At 43.6% G+C, this 23,781-nt stretch overlaps 1 protein-coding gene across 4 annotated transcripts; it reads right to left on the reverse strand.

Moving 5' to 3' along the window:
* Positions 1–9,244: 9,244 nt before the first annotated feature.
* On the reverse strand, positions 9,245–23,262 carry RLIM (ring finger protein, LIM domain interacting). 4 transcript variants are annotated; one of them, XM_063346414.1, is made up of 5 exons: positions 23,120–23,255; positions 20,726–20,803; positions 13,208–13,396; positions 12,259–12,342; positions 9,245–11,422 (listed from the first exon to the last, which is right to left on the reverse strand). In XM_063346414.1, exons 3-5 carry the CDS (start codon positions 13,374–13,376, stop codon positions 9,888–9,890), a joined length of 1,788 nt encoding a protein of 595 aa, XP_063202484.1. In that variant the 5' UTR covers positions 13,377–13,396; positions 20,726–20,803; positions 23,120–23,255; the 3' UTR covers positions 9,245–9,887. The 4 variants fall into 4 exon arrangements, with proteins under 4 accessions (XP_063202484.1, XP_063202483.1, XP_063202481.1 ...); XM_063346413.1 differs by lacking the exon at positions 20,726–20,803 and having other exon boundaries at positions 23,120–23,262; XM_063346411.1 differs by lacking the exons at positions 20,726–20,803; positions 23,120–23,255 and adding an exon at positions 22,343–22,361.
* Between the last annotated feature and the right edge of the window lie 519 nt (positions 23,263–23,781).

Consider the following 23,781-nt stretch of genomic DNA (forward strand, 5'->3'; position numbering starts at 1 on the left):
CCAGAGAGGGAACCGGGGGGAGACACTGCCTGGCTGCTCCCAGCCTCCCCCAGGAGCATCGGCTCAACGCAGCCCATCTCCACAAGCTCCATATAAATAAACAAATATATACATAAATAAATAAATAAATAAATCTATCTATCTATCTATCTATCTATCTATCTATCTATCTATCTATCTATCTATCTATCTATCTATCTATCTCCCCATAGGTGTGTTTGTGCATGTGCCCACCCGGAATCCCCGCTCAGCCTCGCCGCTGAGCCCAGAGCCCGGAGCAGCAGCACCACCCCTCCCCATGCAGGCTCCTGCGTCTGGCCCTAACCCATGGAAAGTTGAAAATGGGGGCGGGGGGGGGGGGAGGGGGAAGAAAAAAAGAAAGGTATTTCCTATCAGAGCAAAACCCTGAGTTTTTCGATGTAAAGGCACCAAACTAGAAAAGACCAGACCAAACCACAACGACAACAAAAAAGGATGTTATCATCACTGTAACACAATAGCTAAGTATTTATATATCTATTCGTACGTTAAAATTGAAAGATCATGGATTAAACCAAGCTGGTTATATGTAATAGTTTACGTTTGCAATTACAAAATGCAAACTTTACATGTATCTTTTATGTATTAAATATAAAGCACGTCAGTGTTTTATTTTAGTTTTTTTAGTTTAACAGTTATAAAGTCCATATATATGTTTTAGATAGATATATATGCGAATGGCATGTATAGTATCTATAGTCACATTTAGTTGTTTTTTTAAATTTATACATATATATATATACACACACACACACGCATATGGATAGATATGTATGTGGTTGCCACTGGGGGAGGCTGGTGGCCCACCAGCGGTTGCTGGGCATTTGGAGGCCACGGGCACACGCTGTGCCCAGCCGCTCCCCCGCGCCTCTCCCCGCGGGCTCTGGGCCGGGCTTGTTTTCTTTCGTTGTCTTCTTCTCCACCCGTTTTCTTTTTGCAGGACTTTAATATCATAAACCTTCCAAAAAAAAAAAAAAAAGAAAAAAGTCCTGAGGGAAAAAAAAATACCCCGTCCACAAGTGCCTTTGAAGGGCTTGAAGGATGCAGCAACGAGTGGCAGGGGCTAATCTTTAACCATCTCTGCCTCTAAATGCCAATCTGCTCTTGCTTTGCTGTCGTTGTTTAAAGCCATAATTTGGAAAATGTCCCTTCCCGGGGCTGTTCAGCCGCAGCCAGGCTCGGGGGGCTGTGGCTCAGGCAGCTGCAGGGGGGCACCGAGCAGCCCCGGGAGCGGGGGGTACCAGGATGCGACCCGTGCCCGGGTACCAGGACGCGACAGCGGAGGGGGAGGCAGGGCGCAGCTGGGGCTGAGCACTGGGGTGAGCTGGGGATGCGCTCGCTTTCCTTCGGGTTCGGTTTTAGGGGCTTTTTAAAATGTGAGACGGGAAACCGCTTAACACTGGCAGCAGGGCAAAGCACGGGAAGAAACAAAAAATATACACACATATATATGTGCTTAGATCTAAGGCAAACACAGCACAGGGGAGGGGGGAAAAGAAGGAGGGGAGGGGGAAAAGGAGGAGGAGAGGGGAAAAAGAGAGCAAGAAGGTGTGTGGGGCTGGGAGGGTCCCGGTGGCGGGGAGCCGAAGCTGAGCCCGCAGCACCCCCGTGCTCTGGGGGGGGCAGCCTGAGCCCACCCCACTGATGCGGGAACAGAGAAACACCTTGGGCTGCGAGAAGCGCTGATTGCTTTTGGACCCGGTCGCTGGTGCATGCTTTATCCTGGCCGGGGCTTCGGGGTATGCTTTTTTTTTTAACTTTTGTTTTTTCTTTTTTGGCACCAGAGCAGCGCTAAACAAGTCTCTCCCGATCACCCGCAGCCCCGCTCGATCCCACCTTGGAAGCACAAGCAGCCTTCGGGGGCTTTTTCGGCGGGGTTGTGTAAACAGCGGCTGCGGGGTGGGGTGCGAGCGGGGCCCGTGGGTGTCCCCCCGCCGCCCGCGCAGGCTCCAGCTATTGTTCTGGAATGCACCTTTTCCGCCCAGGATCGTGATTTTATGGTTATAAATCTGTTGTCGTCTCATCTGGAGCATTGTTCAGGCCGGGCCAGCCCCGGTGTACGTGGTCAACATCGCATCGCGCCCCCCGCCCGCCCCCCCCCCCGGCCAGGGGCCCTGGACCGCGGTCCCCAGGTCTCTTCTTCTGGACCTGCTCTGCGTCCTCGCAGCCAGACCCCGAGGATCCCATGGTTTTGCTCCCACCCATATTCTTCTTGCACCTGTGTTGATGTTTTTACCAGTCCCACTCAGACAAGCACAGTTCAAAAGTCTTTTTTTTTTACCCTTCCTTAGTTTTCCTTCTTTAATTCACCTCCTCGTTCCCTTCCCCTCCTCTCTGCTTCATCCCTGCATCCCTTTCCATCATTTCCCGGCCCCCTCGTTCCCTCCTAGCCACGCCACACGTGCAGGGGAGATGGGCGAGCAGCACTGCCCGGACACCAGCCGACAGCGAGCGGCTTCCAGGGCTTTTCCCAGCCTCTCCCCTTCTACAAGTAGTTCAGTTTATTTAGCTCCATCTTTCCAAACTAAAGCAAGAGCATCCCAAAGGTGCCAGCAGCAAAGGCTGAGTCATTTCCAAGTTTATTTAGGATTTATTTAGTTTATTTAGAAGTCAGCAGTACCTACAGAGATTAAATTATTTCTTCCACCATGTATTTTCCTGCCTTTCGCCTGCCTGGCACGAGCGATGCTCAGGGCAGGCACCCAGCGGTCCCACCTCTGTTCGTATCTCCGCACGGATCCCTGTTCAGGGATCGGGAGAAGAACCCTGTGGGCTCCTGAAAGAGCGGCATTTCAAGAGCTTTCACACCCATAACAGCCTCCAACACCAGCAAAAACACTGGCCAGCCTGCGGGCAAGGTCTGGCTCTGCAGACACAGGGCAAATCATGGGGTTTCGGTCTGGGGCGGTGTCGTCCCGGCTGTTTCACTGCTGCGAAAGGACACTAGAGCGGGTATTAAAGCCAAGAAACCAAGCCAGGAGCTTTTTGCTTCACGGCGTTTCGTACAGGACCCATCACGACAAGCAGAGCCGCTGCTCCGGAGCAAAAAATCCCACCGGCCGCAAACTTTTTCAGCCCGGAGAAATCACGTTCTGCAAATCCATCCTGAGAAATCGAACCGGTGCGGGAAAAAAAAAAAATCACCTCTGCCGGCAACCAGGAGCCCGGCCAGCTCCACTCCTGGTGCCACGCTCCCCGGCCGGCTCCGGCGCCGCCAACCCAAGGATGCCGCCTCGAAAGCTTTTTCCTTGAAAACCCAGGACCCTGGTGGCGTAGGGTGCCAAAGCTCAAGAAACCCTCAGCAAATATGAGTTGACTCCTGTTTTATGAAGTAATCATTGTTGAGGGGACTTGACGCCTGGATTTTCACATGCTCGGCTTAACAGGGGATTTATTCAGGGGAACAGTTGGAGCATGCAGCATCAGCATCTCATTAGCGCCAGAGACAATGCCCCTCCAGTTTAAGAGTAAAAAGTGGGTTTAGTTTTCCCTATATAACTTTATTGTAAGGGGTTAGGGAGCCACAACAGAGATGAGTTTAGATTCATCATTATTAAAAGCCCCAAAACACGTTCAATCCCACTTGAAACAGCTGGGAAGGGCAAGCGAGCAGCCGACAGCCTTTGCTTTTCTCCCCCCGTCTTTATTCCCAAACACTCCAGCCCACTGAGGAGGGGTCGGAAGAGCCCTTTTGGAGGTGAGGACCCCCCGAACGCAGGGTTATTCCCCCACCCCCATCGCTCTGGGGTGGACAGATTCGCCAAACACAACCTTTCTCCTCCCACCCAGCAGCCAAACACATTCCCCTGTGAAGCTCTGCATCTGCCACGGAAATAGACCCCGAAGGGAGGAGTAGGACAACGTAAAAGGTTACGGGGTTTAAGCACCGAGAGGGAGGAACAAGGTTATATAAAGTTTTACAGGCCAGAACAAAGACCTTGAATATATTAAAGAAAACAAACATGGGGATGAAGTCAGCCGCACACGTGCCCTGGGGTTGGTTTGGACTCTTTAAGGGGTTGATGGCCAGTTTTTAAGGAACCAATACAGGGCCACTCAAACCAAAGGATTTCCGACAGGGAGATTTCGGCGTCCTGGCAAAGAGCTCCTGGCGCAGAAAGTGTGGGAGCCGCTGCGTGAATGAAGCCACCGAAATGAAAGTTAACGTTAATAAATGTTAAAGACTCAATTTCAGATTGAGTACACTCGCAGAGCAAGACAGACCACGGAGCTCAAGATGAAGCACGTGGGAATAAGGGGGAAAACTCTCCACGGAGAGTGAAGCTGGAGCAGAATGAACTCAACGCCTCCCTGGAGAAGCCCACGACTCTCCTCCTCACCGAACAAGAGCGTCGCTCACCGTGCCCTTGAACACCAGCCCAGCTGCGATACTGCTACCCAAAACACCGGGCGCTGCGTGTTTTCAAGCCATACATCACCTTCCTACCCCTTCTCTTGTTCTGATGCCATCACGCTCCCGCTTCCTCCTGGAGGGACGGAGTTGAGGTGAGGGAAGCGCCGATAACAAAGATAGCTTCCCACGCCCTAAAAAATTTCCTTCCCACTCAAGTAAGCGTTTGCACGTACTAATCAGCTACTAATTTTAGGACGAAGCTTTTAGCCATATGTGAGAGGTTCTCATGAACGCCGCTCAACACTGCAAAGCATACTTCTAGGGAGACTCAGCCCCGGCCACCGGCTCCTGGTCCGGACGGGCACCCATAAAAGTCACAGCTGCTACTTGACATACAACGTGCCGACGCGGCTTCGGTATCCCACATTATCCACCGACAGATTTACAGAAGTCTGGGACACAGTGAGATTTATTGCTTCAGTTTTATGTACTAAGGAGCAATAAATTCTTCCAAGAAGTTAACTCTACCCCATTCCGGCTCTTTCCTTTCTGCCCAGCCTCAAGGCAGAAGGTGTACGGAGGAAATAAATTCCTACCGCATCCACCATCCTTTACTCCAGCGCATTCCCACCCTAAGAAGAGTAAACCCAAGGAGTGATGATCAAGCACAAGATGAACACTTCATGCATTTTATTGAGTCTATTTAAATTTGCATTATGACATCTTACACAGGGAACAAACTCCTCCTAATCGTTAGCTATCAAATCTGGTCAAACTGTTGTCCGATGACTTCAGAGTACCATTTTGTATTAAACAAGTCCAGTATAAACAGATGCAAAGCACTGTACAAAAAAAAAAAAAAAAAAAAAAGAGAAAAAAAAGAAAACTTACATTCTCAGCTGAATTCAGGGCTTCCCAACCAACAGCCTTACTAGCAGACAGTGAAACTCAGGAAGGGGGCTCAGGTATTTTAGCTCAAGGGAACAAAACCAGATAAAACAATGAAAACAAATCCAATGGTATGTTTCCCCAGCAGAAAAGGAAGAAAAAAAGAGATACCTCATATCAAAAAGAGGTTGGGAAGCCCTGGTATAACAGATGCAAACTGCTTCTCTTTTTTACCACAACACAGCTTAGAAGTACTTCAGATAAGTTGCCATTGATTCTGGCTCCTCACCCTCCTCCTTCCCTCCCTAGTCAAGGAGAAACAAACAAAAAAGCCTAGTGTATGTAAAGGTTGGAAATATTTCTGCATCTGTTATGAATTCCCTTAGCGTGGCTGCAAGCCAACCCTCCTCCAAAGCACCTCCTCCCGGGAGAGGCGGAGGAGCAGGCAGAGATTTCCACCAGCTCCAGGCTCCCCCGTGCCCTCGCTCCAGCAGGGCCAGCCCCCGCGGCAGGAGCAAGGCTGGCCGGTGGGAAAACCCAGGCATCAGACGGTTCCGTGACCAGACGCGTTAATAAAAAGCATCCCAAACTCAAGGCTAAGCCGGCGGGATAGAAGCTTTTGTGGTGCAGTGCGACAGTGAAGATGACGCTGGGATGGTCATCCTTAACCGCATTTCTTTGCTCATCTTCACATTAGACCCTCGATGTTGGGAACCTCCTCTGTGGGTAGGACAAACATCAACTCAGATCTAGAATCATAGAATCGTTTAGGTTGGAAAAGACCCTTGGGATCATCGAGTCCAACCACCATCTCCACTCTACAAAGTTCTCCCTTACACCATATCCCTTACACCATATCTACCAGGGAAAAGAGTCCTTTGGACTCCCCGCGTTTGCATAATCCAGACAAGTGACAGGAAACGGGGCTGACAGTCATTAGGGGCCATTGTGCCAACTTTGGTGGGAAATCCAGTCGTTTGCAAGTCGACACAATGGACAATTATGGCTCCTTCAAAACCAGTGGGGTTATCATGGCAGAGCAGCTGCTCTGCCTGCGCGTCAACGCTTCCTACAAAACCCACTTTAAACTTTTAACGAGCAATTTCTACGCATGCAGTACCTACGCTAACCAAATCATTTTTAAAACAAGTCAATTCACTGCCTACAAGTTCTTCGCAAAAAACCCAACTTGTTCGAAGAAATAAAAAGAGTGCACGCGGAAGGGAAATCTAACAAACCCCAGGAATAACTCTTCAGTCTGTTAGCGGATAAAGCCCCAGCTGAAAAAAAAAAAAAAAAAAGTAAGCACCCACAACTCTGTGTCGGTTCATAATCTGAGTTAAACTATCAAACGCGCTCTCAGATAAAAAAATAGTTTGTTTTTCTACGTTTTGGCCTTGTAACTGCTTTAATTGCTGCCGTGGGTACAGCTCCGGCCTGTCAGAAAGGAGTTCAGCTCAGATACACTCGTAGCAGGAGCCTGGGGGTTTGCAGTCTGAAAAAACCCCACGATAACTACCGAGGCAGGCAGTAACAGGGAACCTCCTTCAAAAATAAAATAAAGCAAGTCTTGAATGCGAAAGAAACGGTGCTGCCCCAAGCGAGACGGAGAGCGAAGGCCGAGAGGCTCCCACAGGGTGGCACTGCGAGCCCAGGCAGCAGGGCCGGCCCTGCCTCCCCACACCCAGCCTTTCTGCACCATCAGGCCTTGGGAAAGCACCAAACTACTCGTTTTAACCCTTCGCAAGGCTACATGTGTGAGTTAAACAGCTGCATCCTTCCTGCCAGATCAAGAAAGCGTAAACCGAGGGAAGCACTAAGCACAAATGCTCCACACCGAAATGATTCATAAACTGTAAATTAGGCTAATTGTGAACCTTGTTAGAGTCTTTCCTATTTTGTTAGCAACTGAAGCGTTAATACAGGCTTTCCCTAACTCCAATCTAACTTTAAAAGAACAGAAATCGAATTACCACAGAGGCTGAGAGATGACTGGGTACATAAAGAGGTCTCTGCTCTATCAGCGATTTGATTTCTGCCAACTCCTCCAGACGTCAGGCAACGAACCCCCAGCGCCTTTAGCAAGCGCAGCGATGGAAAAGGCATATAAAACATTGAGAACATTCAAGGTCTCCTGATCTGAGATTAAATTATTTCTTCTTGGTACTGTTTGGGAAACCTCCAACAGTTTATTAGTTGCTATTGTTACAGAAAGATAAAATGTTAAGGCATGCCACTGTTAAGCTATAACAAAACCATGAAGTTGATTCTACCAATGCAAATAGTTACTGGAAAGGGAGGACATCAAAAAGTAAGCTATGTCGAGTGACACATACCACAGCCGTGCTTCACCTTGATTTGCACCAGTGGGCTGCTTTCTTTCTGGTCACCAGCTTTAGTCCTCAGAGATGCACGTCAGATTTTCAAAATCTAACATGGTATTCACTTAGAAAGGGTTTTTTTTCCTTTTAATTCTGTGCTCCAGTAAGTCAGTAAAAGCTACTGGAAACTGCAACCGACAGCACGTGTTTGTTATGCGAATGCTACTGGAAGAAAGTCAGAAGTGTTATTTTGTTGAGGAAATTTTGGCATAGAGAGTCCAGCACCTGAAATTAATAGCTAACTTCTAATTTTACAGTGATGCATGTCAGAGGGAAAAATTCAAAAGCATGAGCTTCTTTGTTATTCTGTTCAAAAGGAATACGCCTATGCCCTCCGCCACGATGGTGCGTCCCACCAGGAGGAAAGCGAGCTCAAGGGCCCGTCAGGGTTTCCTACTGAAACAAACGCCACAAAACGCACACATAGAAAAAAAGCCTGGACTTTGGGGACATTCGGGCTTAGAGCAGAGACTATAGTTTATGCAACCACCACTATAAAACACCAGAAATACGTTTTAGTTAGGAAAGAGACAGGCCAGCTTTGGTTATGTCACCTGAGGAACAAGTAACATTTCCCATATAGCCAGCAAGAGCAGTTCATATCCCTTCATAACTACCCCCCTGGAGTTGAAATAAATATTGCCTTCCCTGGAGCACATGCAAGCTAGAAAAAAAAAAAATAATCTTTATGGAATAAAACAAAGAACAGGTCATTGAGGGGGAAGGTTGTTTTCCCCTGACACTGATGAGAGCTGAGGTACATTCTTTAATTCTCAATTTCGATATGCCACATACATGAAGTAAATGCAACTCATTTTGATCCGTCCAACAGGAGTATAAAGAGTTTGTTGGGATTTTTAGTGTTATTCTTAGAATCAGCTACACATTTAAGTGTACTCCCATAATCAATTATGATTTTCAATTTTAACCTAACACTCTAATAATCTGTTTTCCATTTAATACTTAAGTTATTTTTCTGTGGCGCTTGAGTCACAGGCTACCAATGCTGGATCTACCAGCATGGCCACTCAACAGATCCAGAAGTTACTACTAGGTTGAAGCTGGTGGGGAAGAAAAAAAAAAAAAAAAAGCCACCTGTCAAAACTCATCTGCTGAATTGTTACACAGAGACACCTCAAAAACTGAAAGTAAAAGTCGACAGAACTGGTGTAAGAACTGGTACACACCAGTTTGTATTATTACTTATTAGGAACCACACCAAGAAATAACCAGCCAGTAGAACACCTTCTAATTTTTATCATCTTTTTGGTGGCATTACTGAGCCAAAACACTGCAATTATAACATTTAATTTCCATTTTTTTTAATGCAATTAAGATGTCTAATTCAACTGTTTTTATATTACAGTAGCTGTTCACATAAATAGTACAGATATGCACTGCTCTTGACAGGTACACAGTTACAAAAGCAGCTCTTGTATTTAGTTTGCTCTCCGTGTGGTGGGGTTTGTATGAAAAGCATTCTTGATTTCTAAGCATGGTACAATTTTAATTCTTAATGCGTTAGTACAACAGTGCATTGGAAAAGTACTGAGCTTCTACAAAAAAGCTTTACAATTTTAAAACAGTTTTTTTTTTTCCTTTATTTAAACAAGCATAGGCAATTCTTATATTTCCACAACAAGATAAATATCCCAATTAAGCTAACAGCTCATCCTACAGCGTGCCATAGTGATGGGGAAAGGGCTAACATTAGTGTTATTTACACAGACATGTCCAATATTAACCCAGTAAGAAAATCAAAAGTATGTTCAAGTGTGCAATTAAGTTCGTATTATTTTTTCAGATAGCTGAACTTCTTGCAAAAATTCCTCTACGACTCATGTACGTTTAGCTGGGATGACTTCTCAAAGAACTCCTCATTAGCACAATCTTGAGGACAAAATGTTGAACTGGGATGGCAGAGGCTGGGTGGGTGAAAGAACTTAATACTCTTCACAAAGAAAAAAAATAATATTGTTAAGGGGGTAGATGTCTTTGGACAAGTGAGAAATTTAACACCCAAACTGACTAGATCTTGAAAATCCTAATCAAAGAAATTTTCCAATTTTAAAAGCTTGAATTCAGAGAAAATGCTTTCATGAGGGAAGATTCACTCCAAGTCATTACTATACATTGAGGTACCACTCAAAAAGTGGCCATAAAGGAAGTGACTTCTTTGCCCATCACTATCACACTAGCTGCTCGGCCATAAATTCAGATCTCATTTAGACAACACTCTCTCTGTTACCAGAAGCTAAGACGGCTCTGCGACAAATGGGACAAGTGGAATTTTCTGATAACCAGCGATCAATGCAGTGGACATGATACTCGTGCGAACAAGGCAATTTACGGAGCTTGTTGCCTTCCGTGTACTCTGTAATGCACACACTACAGGTTTTCAGAGCATCGCTCTCACCAAAATTCCTCATCGCTAGGTTGTCAATTTGTTCTTTGGTGAGTCCTCTTGGTTGGTCATCATCATCTTCATTTAGTAGGAAAAATTGCGCTAGGCTAAGGAATGGTAGAGAGCCACTTTCTTCAAATGTGACCGATCCCCTTGTATTCCGACCTTCCCGTCTGGCACCAGATGTTGAACCACCTTCATTGCCACCTTCATACACCTCCCCTGAGCTAACATCCGTACTTTCATTGCTTGAAGTACCACCACCTCCGTTCTGTGCCTCAGAAGCATCCACGTTCTGATTTGGAGTTGGGCCACTAGGATCTGCATCACTATCACTATACATAAAGTAACTCAGCTCTCCGAAGCCTGTCATTATCTGCCTTAGCATAGTCTGAATAGCAACTGACGTAGTCTCACTCAAGCCTGTGTTTAAGATCCTACGGATAGGAATCCTAATGGTACTGACGTAAGTTCTCACTCCCGCCCGTTCTGAACGTGAAAACGTGCGCCTAAACCCTCCCCGTTCGCTTTCGTAAGTGACCGTGTTGTTAGGTGTCTGGGACCTGGACCGAGTTCTGTTGGCTATGCTGTCTCTTTGCCGATACTCTCCTGGACGAACTCTTCTCACCTGAAGATCAAGTACTATGGTAGGTGGCCTCTGACCAGGAGTTGCAGACTCACTGGTGCCGTTAGTTTCTGAAGAACCTGCTGCTTGAGGAACGGGTCTTGTTTCAGGGGTTGAAAACAAAACTGCATTTTCATTTGGCATCTCAGTCCCCACTGCATGCTGCCTTAACGTCACATGCTGCCTAGTTCTAGAGCTTCCCTCGGCTTCATTCACTGAGGAGTGGTCAAGTGTTTGAGATGATGTATTGTGATGAGACCTGCGAGGAGGCTCACTCACTGGATTAATAGGTGACCTACTTCTATCAGTCCTAGCCCGCGTTCTCCGCTGTTCTGGACTCCTACTTCTCGCTCTCCTCTGCCCTCTAGAAGCGGAAGCTTCCTCAGTTGTTAGCTCCTCCGAAGTGCTCCTTTCTGATCCAGGCTGCCTTACAGATGGCGATTCAGACCTTGGAATTTCAGAGTCACTTTGGCTGTTTTCCAAATCCTCCCCGCTGGAAGGCTCTACAGATGGCTCATTCTCAGTTTCTGGATTTGTGTTCCCATTATTACGGTTGACATTTATTTCCAAACTGAATCTGAAGTCACCACTATTTGGGTTAGTCCGGCTCACTGCTCTCCAAGACTGGTTTCCCCGTTGTCCGCTTCGTGTTGTATTTCCAGTCTGTCGGACTGAATTAAGCCAGTCTATAATAGAATCTCCATTTGAGACATCTTCTGCAGACTCCGCACCTGCGAAAAAGACAGGGAACTACCAAAATTAGAGTACTGAGCTAGTTTTGGAGTGAATTTTTCCAAGAACATAATTGCTTAGCTTAACAAGTGACAATTTAGAAGCGCTTAATCCTACCAAGTGCTATTGTGGTTTCACACATAGCATCCCAATTCTTTTCTACCAAAGCTCTTTTAAGGGAGCAGGAGTGGACATTTTACTAACATGTAGATAGGCTGCAGCCATCACATAACAAACAAGTCATCAAAATAACACATATTTTTTATCATAAGTAAACGGAAAGTCACATTTCAGGTGTCGTAACACATCAATATTCTGTGTTTTCCTTTCAAAACAATTAAGTGATCTATTGACAGCTAAATTGAGAACTAAGTTGGTCCTGACCCTTCACTTGAAGAATGGCTTTATAGCAAATCTATCTCACTAAAGAACGAACCCCAACGGTAAGCTCTAAGCGTCCTCCACCAATTTCTATAGAAAGGTGATAACGAAAGCCATATAGCACCTTTGGAAGGGCAGAATGGTGAATTAAAAATAGGGATTGCCAAAAAGCATCCCAGAAGGAAGCAGACAGGAAGGCAATCTTAAATAAATTTAAAAAAACAAGAAGAAAGAAACCTAAACGAATCTTTATCTTGATGCAAATAACAGATGCGTTATGAGTGAAATCTGTCCCAAACTGACCTCTGCAGCAGATATCAGACATAACGTTCACTTAGTTTTAAAACAAAGCTCACCTTGCACCTGCCTAGGCTTAACTTGTTCCACTCCTGCACTCAAGTTAAGGTCCGTATGGGGTGCTAAAGTTAAGGGTTTTCACAAATACTGTATATACCTCTATTCTCATCACTGTTTTGCTGTGGTGGACCTTCTTTAACTTGGTGTAGCCTTCTCAGCAACTCTTCTTCAGTAATTTCACCTTAGAAAATAAGCAAAATTTTCCAAAAATATTTCGAAATCATGTGTATGGCAAGCATTATCAAAAGCTTCTACAGAAGGTACAAGCCACTGCTTGTTGTTTTTTTCCTAATTAAATCCTGCCATAATGAGACTGCCAAACAGGTTGCTACAGGGAAGTTCAGACACTTCAGCACCAGTGTCCCAAGTAAGTTTTGCTGAAGCTGAAAGATCCAACAGTTTCAACCTATTCAAGACAGATGTGCTTTCTGGTTCTGTAACCTCTACAACCTGTCAGCAATTTTCATCATCCTATACCAATTATATGGCTGTCCAGAGTGAAATATTTAAGATAACACCTTCACAAGCATGAAAAAAAGTTTAAATTAGTGGAAGTCATGTTTTAAATTAGAACTGGTTTGAATTCGGTATCATCCTATAAAAAGTCAATTTAAAAGAATAAGTCAACTGAAAACTGAGATAAAAATGCCTGTGCAGAATCTTGCACCAGACTGCTTAACCTAGTTACAAACTGTTAACCTCACCAACACAAAGTTTTCACACAGATGCTTCAGGGAGATTACTTTTCAATCAAAAACGTGTAAGGGTCCATAACCAGAACCAGGTCAACTCTGTGTTTCCCCACCAAGTTGTGTAAACACCTGACTTTTGTATCTGATGAATCCATATCATCCTAACTACCTCTCCACTAGTCAGGGGATCACTCAAATTTGAGTGTGCAGAAATTAGCAAGAAGCTACTTCCTACCATGGAACACAACTGCAGCACACAAACTAAATGGTGAAACAGTTTCAGGAGAACACAAAAATGACACAAATCGCCTACAAGCAATTCTAGTAAGATGTACATACACAAGCATTACCTACCTGGTGTTCCTAGCAAATTGTTATCTCTCATAAGCCTGTAGTCCTCTTCACTCAGGTTGTTTACAAACTGATAGAAAGCTTCTTCTCGATCTAACCGATCTAGCTGACTCTGACGTTGTGCTTCTGATTGATCAACATTTCCTTTATCACTAGAATCTGAGCTTTCCATCTTGATGAGTGGAAAAGTACCTAAAAAGGAGAAAATAAATCCTTCATCCAGAGTATTTGTTTAACCTGTACTACATCCTTCATTGTTATCCCTAAATTTGGCGGGGGGTGAGGGGTTGGGGGGGTTGGGGTGGCAGGGGAGTAGTTTGCTAACTGAGGCTTCAGTTAAGATAAGCTGCACAACCACAGGGATCACAAATGAAATAATTCTCAAAGCATGAACCTCTTCAAGAAATTACAAACGAAATCTATGCCCATCATTATCAAATACTGAACAAAGCAGCAGGTACGAACACATGGAATAGTATCAGCATAACCCTTAGTCCATCTTCACATAGTTGACTGTGTGTCCACGACTATTCGCTTTTTAGTGTAAAATATTCCTAATACTGCAACTGCCTCACAAATCACAAACATTGCCTTACGGTGGCATACAACAGTGTAGTACGAGGCATAAGCAAGCCATTCTTGATCATGCTCTCTAAATGAGCATGGGATTAAGTATTCATCACTTCTTGCCCTGCACTATGGTGACGAAAGCACGAATCAATCAAAAAAAACTTACCACCTGCTATGAAAAACACCCTCTTCAACATCCAAGTGAATTTTAACAGAATGAAGGACTCAAATATAGAAGGCAGAAGATGCCATGGAACACCATGTGTGCAAAAAAAAAAAAAACAAACAAACAAAAAAACCAAACAAAAAATCCCCCACAACCACCAACCCAGACTATTAGTTTTCTCAAAAAAGGAAGAGGGTTTGTAAAATCAACTTTGTAGCTTAATGTCAGGAGAAGAATTTGCTTGCAAGTTTCAGCATTCACTGGATTACTGATGTTGATGACTAGAACTTCCAGGACAAAACTCCACAGCGTGTGACAGATGTAACTTCTGCTATAAAGAACCATCTTTTATTGTGTATTTTTTAATATAGGCTTCTCATATTGTTTTTCATTTGGATGAAATCCTTGACAATGTCTCTCTCTCTCTCCAAAAAAATATTGATGAATGCCATGTCTATATTTGATAGATATTACAACAAAATACATGCAAATGCAGAAGACATTCTGGCACTACCTGCACCATGCAAATATATCAAATGAAGTTAAAGTAATAACTAGTTTCCTTAATCACTATCCTCATTATTCACAACATCAAGAATTTTCCTGTACAACTGGTAGAATCTAGTTACTCAGAGAGGTGATTAGCAAGCTAATCCTCTGCAAGCTAAAAAGCTCTGCAATAACATTCCCCATCAGAAAACATTCCTTTCATTTAAACCATACTTCATGTGACATGAAAATACTGGAAGAATAAAGCTTTTCTGCTTCTCACTGGAAAATTTCCAACACTTAGACATCTGTCTAGTGCAAAAAGCATCTTTTTTTGGTTTGTCAGCACAGCTGTCAAGTCAAGACTGCCCACAGTTTACATTAGTGCTCCTCCACAGAAGAGCAGCACTGCAAGATCTCCAGGGGTAGTTTATTTCAGCTGCTATTGTGAAAATTAAAATGCACCTCAGTATGTAACAGTAGAAAATTCCATCCCATTATTGCAGACTTGCAGATTATAAAATAGCTACTCCAACCCTCTTTGTCTTGAATTCTGATGCAGCAGAACTTGTTTTTAAGTTAGTCATATTGAGGCACAAATGACTCGTTGCCACTCAGTAATATAGTACGCAAGGCTACTGGTATTATTTGGTTTGGTCAAATTCTGCCATTTCACCAAAGAAATTAGGCTTATTTTTCGCCTTTTTATCAGTAAGCATCAACAATCACTAGGGTTACGACCATTTCAAATGGAAGCCTACCAGCTTTCCCTGCACTGCTAAATCTCTGGTGGAATCTAAAGACTGCATGGCCTGTCTGAAGACTTGCATGTGATGTGCTGTCAAATACACCGATAAACAGACCCATTCACAGTGAGAGTTGCGCAATGGTTTCAGCTGGTATGTCCAACTGACTGGGCTCAGTTACGAAAGCTGTATGCCCTTCAAATCTTAGACACTGACTTCTAATGAGAACACAGCTTGCCTGAAACTCAAACTACTTTTTACAAGCTTTCTGCAGCAGAATTATGACTCCAAGTAACTTCACTTAAAGACATATTCAATCTAGAGAAGATAACAGAAATAAAGAGACAGCTGCTTTTAAAAGAAACATCTGAATAAAGCCTCAAGTAGAATGAGAGACCTGCATTCAAAATAAAACCCTGAAAGATGCATTAGTTCTCTGGGGATACACATCAGAACTCTAACTGGCATTCCCTTTTTTAGGACAACAATGAAACAAAGTTGACAATAAGATTAAGAAAATAAGGGAATGTAATAAGATGCTAAGGGACAGCAGCAGCATGAAGTTTTGTAAAATATTTTCCCCCAAATGACTGCCACCGTAACATTTACTGACTTTAAAACACAGAGAATGTCTTCATAAAGATGGCAATATTAACATATTTGTAAGCATTAGACTAATTCTACAGCAGCTTTTGAAAAAGAAAACCGCACTATGCATACAAAGCATGACATTTGTTTACTGCTTATGCTTTGAAATTTTCCTTTTAACTGCAAATTCCAGTGCTTGCAGGCACCTGAGCTACATAATGTCTATTTGATTCAACCACATTTGCCCATTCTACTTCAGAAGATGAAGGGACACTCTTCTTGGTCAGGGGAAAAAGGGAGAGTCAAAACAAGTGAAGGCTGGGGGAAGGGGGGGAGAAATCTCTTCTTTACCAACAGACTGACGTATGCTCTGATAGGTGATCCTTGAGGAAATGCTCAGAGTAAGACAAAGTCAGTCTTACTTATTCCAGTATAGGTTCACTCCTCTGTTCTCCTCCATCATCTCATATCTTCCCTCCTAAACCATAAAATCAGCTATTGGCCAAGACCGAAAAGATGCAATTGCTAAGAAAAAAAGCCTCAGAGGTGGATCTTGAATTAAGAGTTTAATTTACATTAGGACTATTTCTACTAGTGACAAGCTCACTTTATTTTCCTATTGCAAGCAACTGTAATGGATTAAACTAGCCCACTGTACCCCAACTTCATGCTGTTTAGCTTCGATGTCCTAGAAATGCTATATACCTATATGGGATGTTTACATTGATGGAAACACAGATGGCAAAGAAATGCATAAATGCACATCTACACCTTCTCCCTACCTTACTGTTGACAGCAAACGGGACAATATTCTTCACACGAGAGCTCTGATACTATAATCAGTAAATGGAAAATAGGATTTCTACCCCAAGGCTTCTGTTACTTTGTATCTCTTCACTGTCCACTCAGCTCATTGTCCACATTGTCCATTTTAAGCTTCACCTCCCAGCACCACTGCAGAGCACTGAGTTACCAGAGTGAACTTACTAGAATATTTAGACTACTACTGTCTCGGCATGACTCCGTAGGTCCCACCTGGTTGTACAACAGGACTTCCACAGTGGCAGTTACTACGTCACCTCGCTCCTATTTCAGCAAGGCAGAGTGTTGCAGAAATAACTTGAAAACCTGTCCCTCGTTCAGGATTCTGCTCTCAGCTCATACACTGCAGAAAGTTAAGACTGGCTTAAAGAAGCTGACTACAGTAACACAGGGAAACCTGATGAGGGAAAACCAACAGATACACAATTAAGTTACAACAAAATAACCAACATTTGATTATCCAATAAGCAGGTGCGCTTCAACTCTGCTTCTCTTTCTTCTAGTGGTTTAGTTCAACTCAAAGTATGACTTTGTTCTTATCCAGGGTAAAAGATTCAGAATTTCCTTCTTTAGTGTCTTTCCTTGTCAGCACTGAGTTGACAAAGGGTGGGGGGAAGGCCACATCTACGAGCAGGAAGTTCAGATCTGTTGATTATTGCCAACTTCAGCTGACTTTATGGGAAAACCTGGGGGCGGGGGGGGAGGAAATCACCTAAAGTTTGCACAAAATAGAATCACAGCTAGAATACATGATGTTCTCCTTAAAAAAAAAAAAGAAAAAGAAATGAACTGAACTGAAATATTCTTCAGCATCTGAATATCCAGACACATTAACTACAGTGAATTCTTAATTGGTGTTCCTATCCTTCTGAAAGTCAGCAAAGTATCTTCCCTGCAGTTACGCTTCAACAATCGCAGAGATTTCAGAGCAAAAACAACTAGCTGTCTCTCTGCTGCTGCTAGAGACTGCAGGAGCAAAACCAGTAAGCCCACAAAAGGTATTGGTTTTTTACATTCTTTTATTCAAGAGGAAGTAATATTATGCTCTTTTGCATAGGAACAATTTAAGAGTACTAGATAATTCCTTCAATAATGCAAAATTATCATTCTTGGAGTACAAGATATATTTTACTTTACTTTAGATTTTTTACCTGTGCTTAGAAACAATCTAGTGGCACAGCTAGCAGTGATGAAATACTTGCGTTGTCCATTTACCTTCAACAATCACAACGTGTATCTCCATACTGCTTAACACTTGTGGGCTACAGAATTCTTCCCAGAAAAACTACTAATGGACCATATGGCACAGTGATAAATCACTAGCTCTTCCTCCTTCAAAGATGTGTAACATCTCCTGACATTAGTTTTCTGTATTAAATACCAAGACACTACCTTAGCCTGCATTCATTTTATATTTTTAAAAATTACAGAAAACATTAGAACTCTCATTAAACTAGCTAGGTAAAACTTAGAAGATGTGACAAACTCGGAAATCACTCATCTGTAGGGTTAAAAGAAAAAACAATACCTTAAAGTTGTAATCTTCATTAGATTTATGGGGCAAGTCTCAAATTTTAAACAGGAGAAAGACACTAAATTAGTTAAACTGCAGAAAAGTTCGTATTCTCACTAGCTAGCTGTGCAACAAAAATTTCCTCTAAAATCCCCCCCACCAAGGTGTTACTGGTATTTCAACGTTACATGAGAGTTTGCAGTGCAGTATGTTAGGAACATTTCCTGAATTACCTCACGTCCCAGCAACATAATTAATACCTTTGTATAAACAAAAAAGATGATGGCAATATGAATAAGTGTTTCTTAGATGTGCTCAGCAGAAGGCTAATTTCTCATTTATGATTCATAACCTCATCTTAATTAGGTACTTCAACCGGTAGAGCACCTTGCTTACTTCCAGTCTTCAGAAATTATCAAACCCTTTGACTAAAAGAAGTGACTCAGTAGTGGAAGCCTGAAATACTTATTTTCTGGTTTGGGTTGTTACGGATTAACTATTTTTTCCTCCCTTGCTTTCACTGAACATACCTCAAAGAGATTTTAGCTCTACAACAGAAGTACAACACAGCTGTCTGTTCAAAGCGCTTTCCATGAACTCTGACTTCAGCAGCTCTAACATACCATCCCGTCTGGCAGGACCAGCCCCAGCCAACAGCCTCTCCAATTCCATTTCTCAAATGACACAGAACAGCAGCTAGAACAGGCAGTTCTGTTACCCTAGGGTTCTTTAAGCATAAACAGAGCCAACTTCACGTGCAGTATTCATCTGACCCACCCCACGTCCCAACTACACGATTTTCCTAGAAGAATTAAAAGTTGAAAAATAGTTTCCGTGCCAATCAGTATCCAATTTCTCAATACTCAAAACTAGCAGAAGGTATGAAATAGCAGAAACTACATTTTCATCTTATGTATTTCATCGTTCAAGTCTTCAAGCTCAAAAGCAGAAGCAAAACCTGACTGTCAGTGAATCCTATCATAAAACAGTGAAATGAAACAGCTATCTATTTGCATTATACAGGGAGCTTCATTATGTCAAGTCTGGTTTTTTTGTTTTTGTGCAGGTGCACAAGTTTCCTCTTGCAATCACACCAAGGGCTTGGACAGCCTAGGTACTCATCTACATCTTAGAAACATTAACAAGTAACGAACTTTTCTAGTTTTTAAAGTTGCATCATGTATTTTGGATATACTCTTTTTTTTTTTCCCTGCTATTCTTGCTTTCTGTTGATGTTCTGATGAACCACAGATCTACGCTCCTACTAGACTTCTACTAAACTTACTACAAATTTTAAATGCTCAATAACTCCCCATATCCTCTTTGCCTCAAAAAATATCATGGAACATGTACCACTTTTGGAAAGCTGGAAGAAAATGTTGTCTTCCATGAAGCGTTCCACGTAAACTGCTATAAAATTTAAATGACAGCTTAAGAAGGAGTGTTAAACATCAATTCAGCTATTTCACTACCCCAGTGTGTTTCAAAGCAAAGGCCCTACAACAAGATGTCATTCTGAACATACATTTTAAACAATAGAAAGCAGATGAATACTTTTACAGAACAGTTGCAGAAAATTCCACAGAACAAAAAAAAAAAAAAATCTTCCATGAGAAAGGGTAGAACTTAGCAATTCCCGAATACTAAGAACATGTGGAAAGAAGATGGAGCTCTGAAAATAAAATTCAGCAAGAACTCCCAAAATCCAGGGCTTCACATTTTATTATCTGCACTTACTAAAACAACCTTTTACATGCAAGTTGAAAATAAAATTAAGATAGTACTGCCTTTTGCCCTCAAATTCAGATGATATCACAGTGTATACGAGGTGTAACAAGTTTCCAGCACTGCAGACTCATGAAATGACGCTCTTTTTCCCCCAAAAGTGAGCTTCCTGCTAGGTCAGCAAGCAGAAGGCCCGCTCTGAAGCTCAAAGGAAGAAGTAATGCTGCACGCAAGTAACCAGTGATAGCAGTACAAACAGGATTGACATCCAAGGAAGTTGTACCAACAAAACTATATGATGACCATCACGTAGCCTTTTGATTTCTGAAGAAACAGACCTTCTGGTTAGTGAAAGCACTAAGCCAATCATAACTCCCGGAATTTCAATTAAAAAAAGAATAAAACATATTTAGATTTAGTATCAAATTGCACTGTCTCCACAAAACTGCTGCTAAGACAGCTACTACTGAAAGCAGAAGGCCAATAAAGCAATGACAATCACTACAACCACAACCCACACAGGAATTCCGAGACACAGATTTTTGTTGTTGTTGATGTCTAGTGCCTAGCAAATGTAGAAGTTGAAAATATAATTAAGTAAAATTTATTTTAATTTAAATAGATATCTGTAAGACTAGAATTCCATTTCTGATGATATACCAAGGCAGGCAAGCTCAAGCATTTTAACAAGACTATGTGTGCATAAATCTCGCATATTGAAATTAAGAGCGCTCTAAGCAAAATGTTTTAAAGTTATTAAATTAAGAGAAAGTGTGTGCTGACTTTTCCTACATATTCAATTATCATTAGACAGTTTTATGAAACCATACAACTCTGCAGACCTCCTTAAGTAAAAAGCTGAGCTTCAACACCACACATCAGCAAAAATTATTAACAAGTACCTCGTTAATATAAACCTGAACAGTTTCAAGAAGACACAGGCGTGTGTGTTTCTTGTGATCTTAACTGCAGCCAGGAACCTGTGCAAAAGCAAAACGGAGCTCTGTGATGCTTCTGGTTATCCCTACTCACCATACAAAGATCTCAACTCTAAGTTATTACACTGCTACGCTGTTTAGAAGTATTGTTTTTGAGATGCACAAGAACATCATCAAAATATCTTGAGGACGGAGATGCTCACGTTTGGTTTTATCCCTTCAAGATTAACTTTTGCAAACTCAAGAGTTGATAAATTTTCATTAAGACTGAGATTAAGTCACAAAAACTTAGAAAAATATCCAATAATCTTGTGTGGCTTCAAATGTTTTAATACAGGGAAACTGAGTTCTCTAAAAAAAAAATTTTAAAACAACCTAGTAACTTATTAAACTATAGAAGCATTCTACCAAGACCAAGGAATTTATTTTGATACATTCCCATAGGGAAGAGGAATAAAGGAACAAGCTAGGCATATATATATATATGAGCATATAGGTGTTTTCAATTTCCATTTAGGGTTCACCCATTCCTCTAAAAATACCAGTACAAAAAAAAAAAAAGGGCAGGTAGTGGAGACCAGACATTTCTAACACTGTTTTCCAGTACACCTTGGCATACCTATGAATTCAGTAATATGGAAAATAAATATGGTACAGATGACAACCACTACATGCTTGAAAAATGCTGGTATGGTTACTTCAGTGACAAAAATTTAAGTAGTCAGAACTGCTGATGAAGAGAACACTATAGTTGTTATGCTTTAGTGGTCTAACATAACAAGAAGGCCTTAATTTGATGATGTGTGGTGTGTTTTCTCCTTTTCAGAAGGCCAGATATAATTCCAAGCTATAATTCTTTTAATTCCAAAATGGAAAACCTGTAGAGGGAATACAGTCAGTTTAAGTGCTAGTTGACCACTCCAACAAAACTAAGCATCTGACTCTCAATTAAGATAATTAACTGCACAAGAAGCAGCCAACTGTTTATTTTTTAAAAAGACTTGACAAGTAACTGCAATTAAAATTCAGGGACAAATTGGTGTCAGAGCTTCTTTAGCATTTTGACTACAATTTACAACTTGAAATTAACCAGCACTGCCAATATGGACAGGGAAAATAAATCTGACATGTTATGGTACGATTGGATACAATTGTGTTTGAATTCTTGTTTACAAGCTTCTCTGTATAAAGACTCTATCTTCCTGAAAAACAGTGAAACAAACAAAACTATTATAAAACATATTTTTTTTGCTGTTGAACATTTTGTCAGGCTCCTTCTACTACACATTAAAAATCAAGACACATAACAAACCTTAATAACTATATTATACTACATTACATACTGTTATATACAACCTGATATTGCTTCTGCATTAAGACAGATCACTGAAGATAGAGTAATACATACATCTAGCTGTAGACTTTACAGTGGTTTTGAAAAACAGTAAACAGAAACCTTAAACATCAACAAACAATATTAATAAGGGAAGCACAAACAATATTAATAAGGGAAGCAAGAACTTGCACAGAAAACTAAGGTGACAGAGCAAACATGACAAGATTAACTGGAGAGAAACTCACAGAATAGGAATAGCATATATCATAGGTTTTAGCAGGTCACCAGCTGATCAAGACCCTTACAACAGACACAGAGATATGAAGAGCTCCCTCTTGCCTGTCTCCCAGAACAGGGCTTCTTGTCTCAACTCAGAGGAAGAAAAACTGAAAACACGGTCCTGAAGAGCTGCACATTCCTTAAGTAGGCACTAAACAGTACGGCGAGGCCCAAGATAGTGGCTATAATTTCCCCCCCCCACTCCACCCCTCCAAAAAGGGACTAAATACAACTCCTCCTCCAGCCCAACCGGATACCTAGAGGGTGAGGGGCCCAGCAGCCCTTCCCGAGGGGGAAGCGCAAACCTTACTCCAGCTCCAGAAGAAGGAACAGGTTCGCCCCGCTTCGGCGTGAGGCCCTGCCACACGCCCCGGGAGAAAAGGGAAAAGTCCCCAGAGTGACAGAGCCCGGCCCAACCCGGGGAGAGGGAGGCCGAGAATCCTCGCAGTGCCCGGGGCACACCCGCGCCCAGACCGCCATCACCGCCCCCAGCTCCATCACGGCACCCCGCTCCGCCTCTGCCGCGGGGCGGTTTCGGCCTCCCGAGCCCCGCGGAGCCCGGAGCCGCTCTGCCCTGTCCGGCACCCCGCAGTCCGCACGTCGGGGGCCCAAAGTAAGGGCAGAGGGGCTCCGCGACCCTCTCGACTCCGGGCGGGGGCCGCAGCCGCCGCCGCCTCCCCTGGGCCTGGGCCTCTCCCTTCTCCGGGCCATTTTGAGAGTCCGCCTCCAGCCTCGATACTCACCACCCGCCACCGCCGCCTCCCCAGCTCTCGGTCCACCGCTCTCCCAGCTCCTCAGTGGGCTCGGTCCTGGCTCGCCCCGCTCCGTCCGTCCCCAAACAGCCGCAGCGTCGCCCTCCCTCCCCTCTCAGGCGGCCATTTTCTGCTCCATTGTTACCAAGGAACGGGGGCCCGGAAGCGGCCGCCGGCAAGCGGAAGTGAAGGCGCGCGCGCCTCTGCGCAGGCGCCGCCGCCCCCGCTGGGGTGTCGGGGCGGGGGAGCGCGGCCCAACGAGAGGAGCGTGGAGGACCGCGGGGTAGAGCGGCCCCAGCGCCGGGGGGCGCCGCCATTTTGAAGAGGGGCAAAGGCCGAGGGCTGTGGCCCGGTGGCATGGAGGCGGGGTGGCCGTCGCTGGTCTTCACGGTCACCCTGTCAGCCCGCAGCCCAGTGCTGCCCCGCGGGGGTGCGGGGGGTCCCGGGGCTCAGCAGGGTCTGCCTGTGGTGCCATTCGGGCGTGGCAGCAGAAGGGGCTGTGTTCCCACAGGAGCCAGGCCTGTCAGTGTGGGGTCCATTTCATGTCACCTCAGGGTGCGCGCTGGGCAGAGGTGCCAGCGCTTGAGGCCAGCAATCATAGAATGTGTTGGGTTGAAGGGACCTCTAAAGGCCATCTAGTCCAACCCCCTGCA

Source organism: Chroicocephalus ridibundus, chromosome 9 (genome assembly GCF_963924245.1).
Source record: "Chroicocephalus ridibundus chromosome 9, bChrRid1.1, whole genome shotgun sequence".
In the NCBI taxonomy this organism is placed as follows: Eukaryota; Metazoa; Chordata; class Aves; order Charadriiformes; family Laridae; genus Chroicocephalus; species Chroicocephalus ridibundus.

What these genes read in the sequence shown, in the direction of transcription:
- RLIM (XM_063346411.1), bottom strand. An exon ending in CAATTTGCTAGGAACACCAG is followed by an intron (nt 12,343 to 13,207) that starts GTAGGTAATGCT and finishes TTATTTTCTAAG; the next exon opens with GTGAAATTACTGAAGAAGAG. An exon ending in AAACAGTGATGAGAATAGAG is followed by an intron (nt 11,423 to 12,258) that starts GTATATACAGTA and finishes TCTTTTTCGCAG; the next exon opens with GTGCGGAGTCTGCAGAAGAT.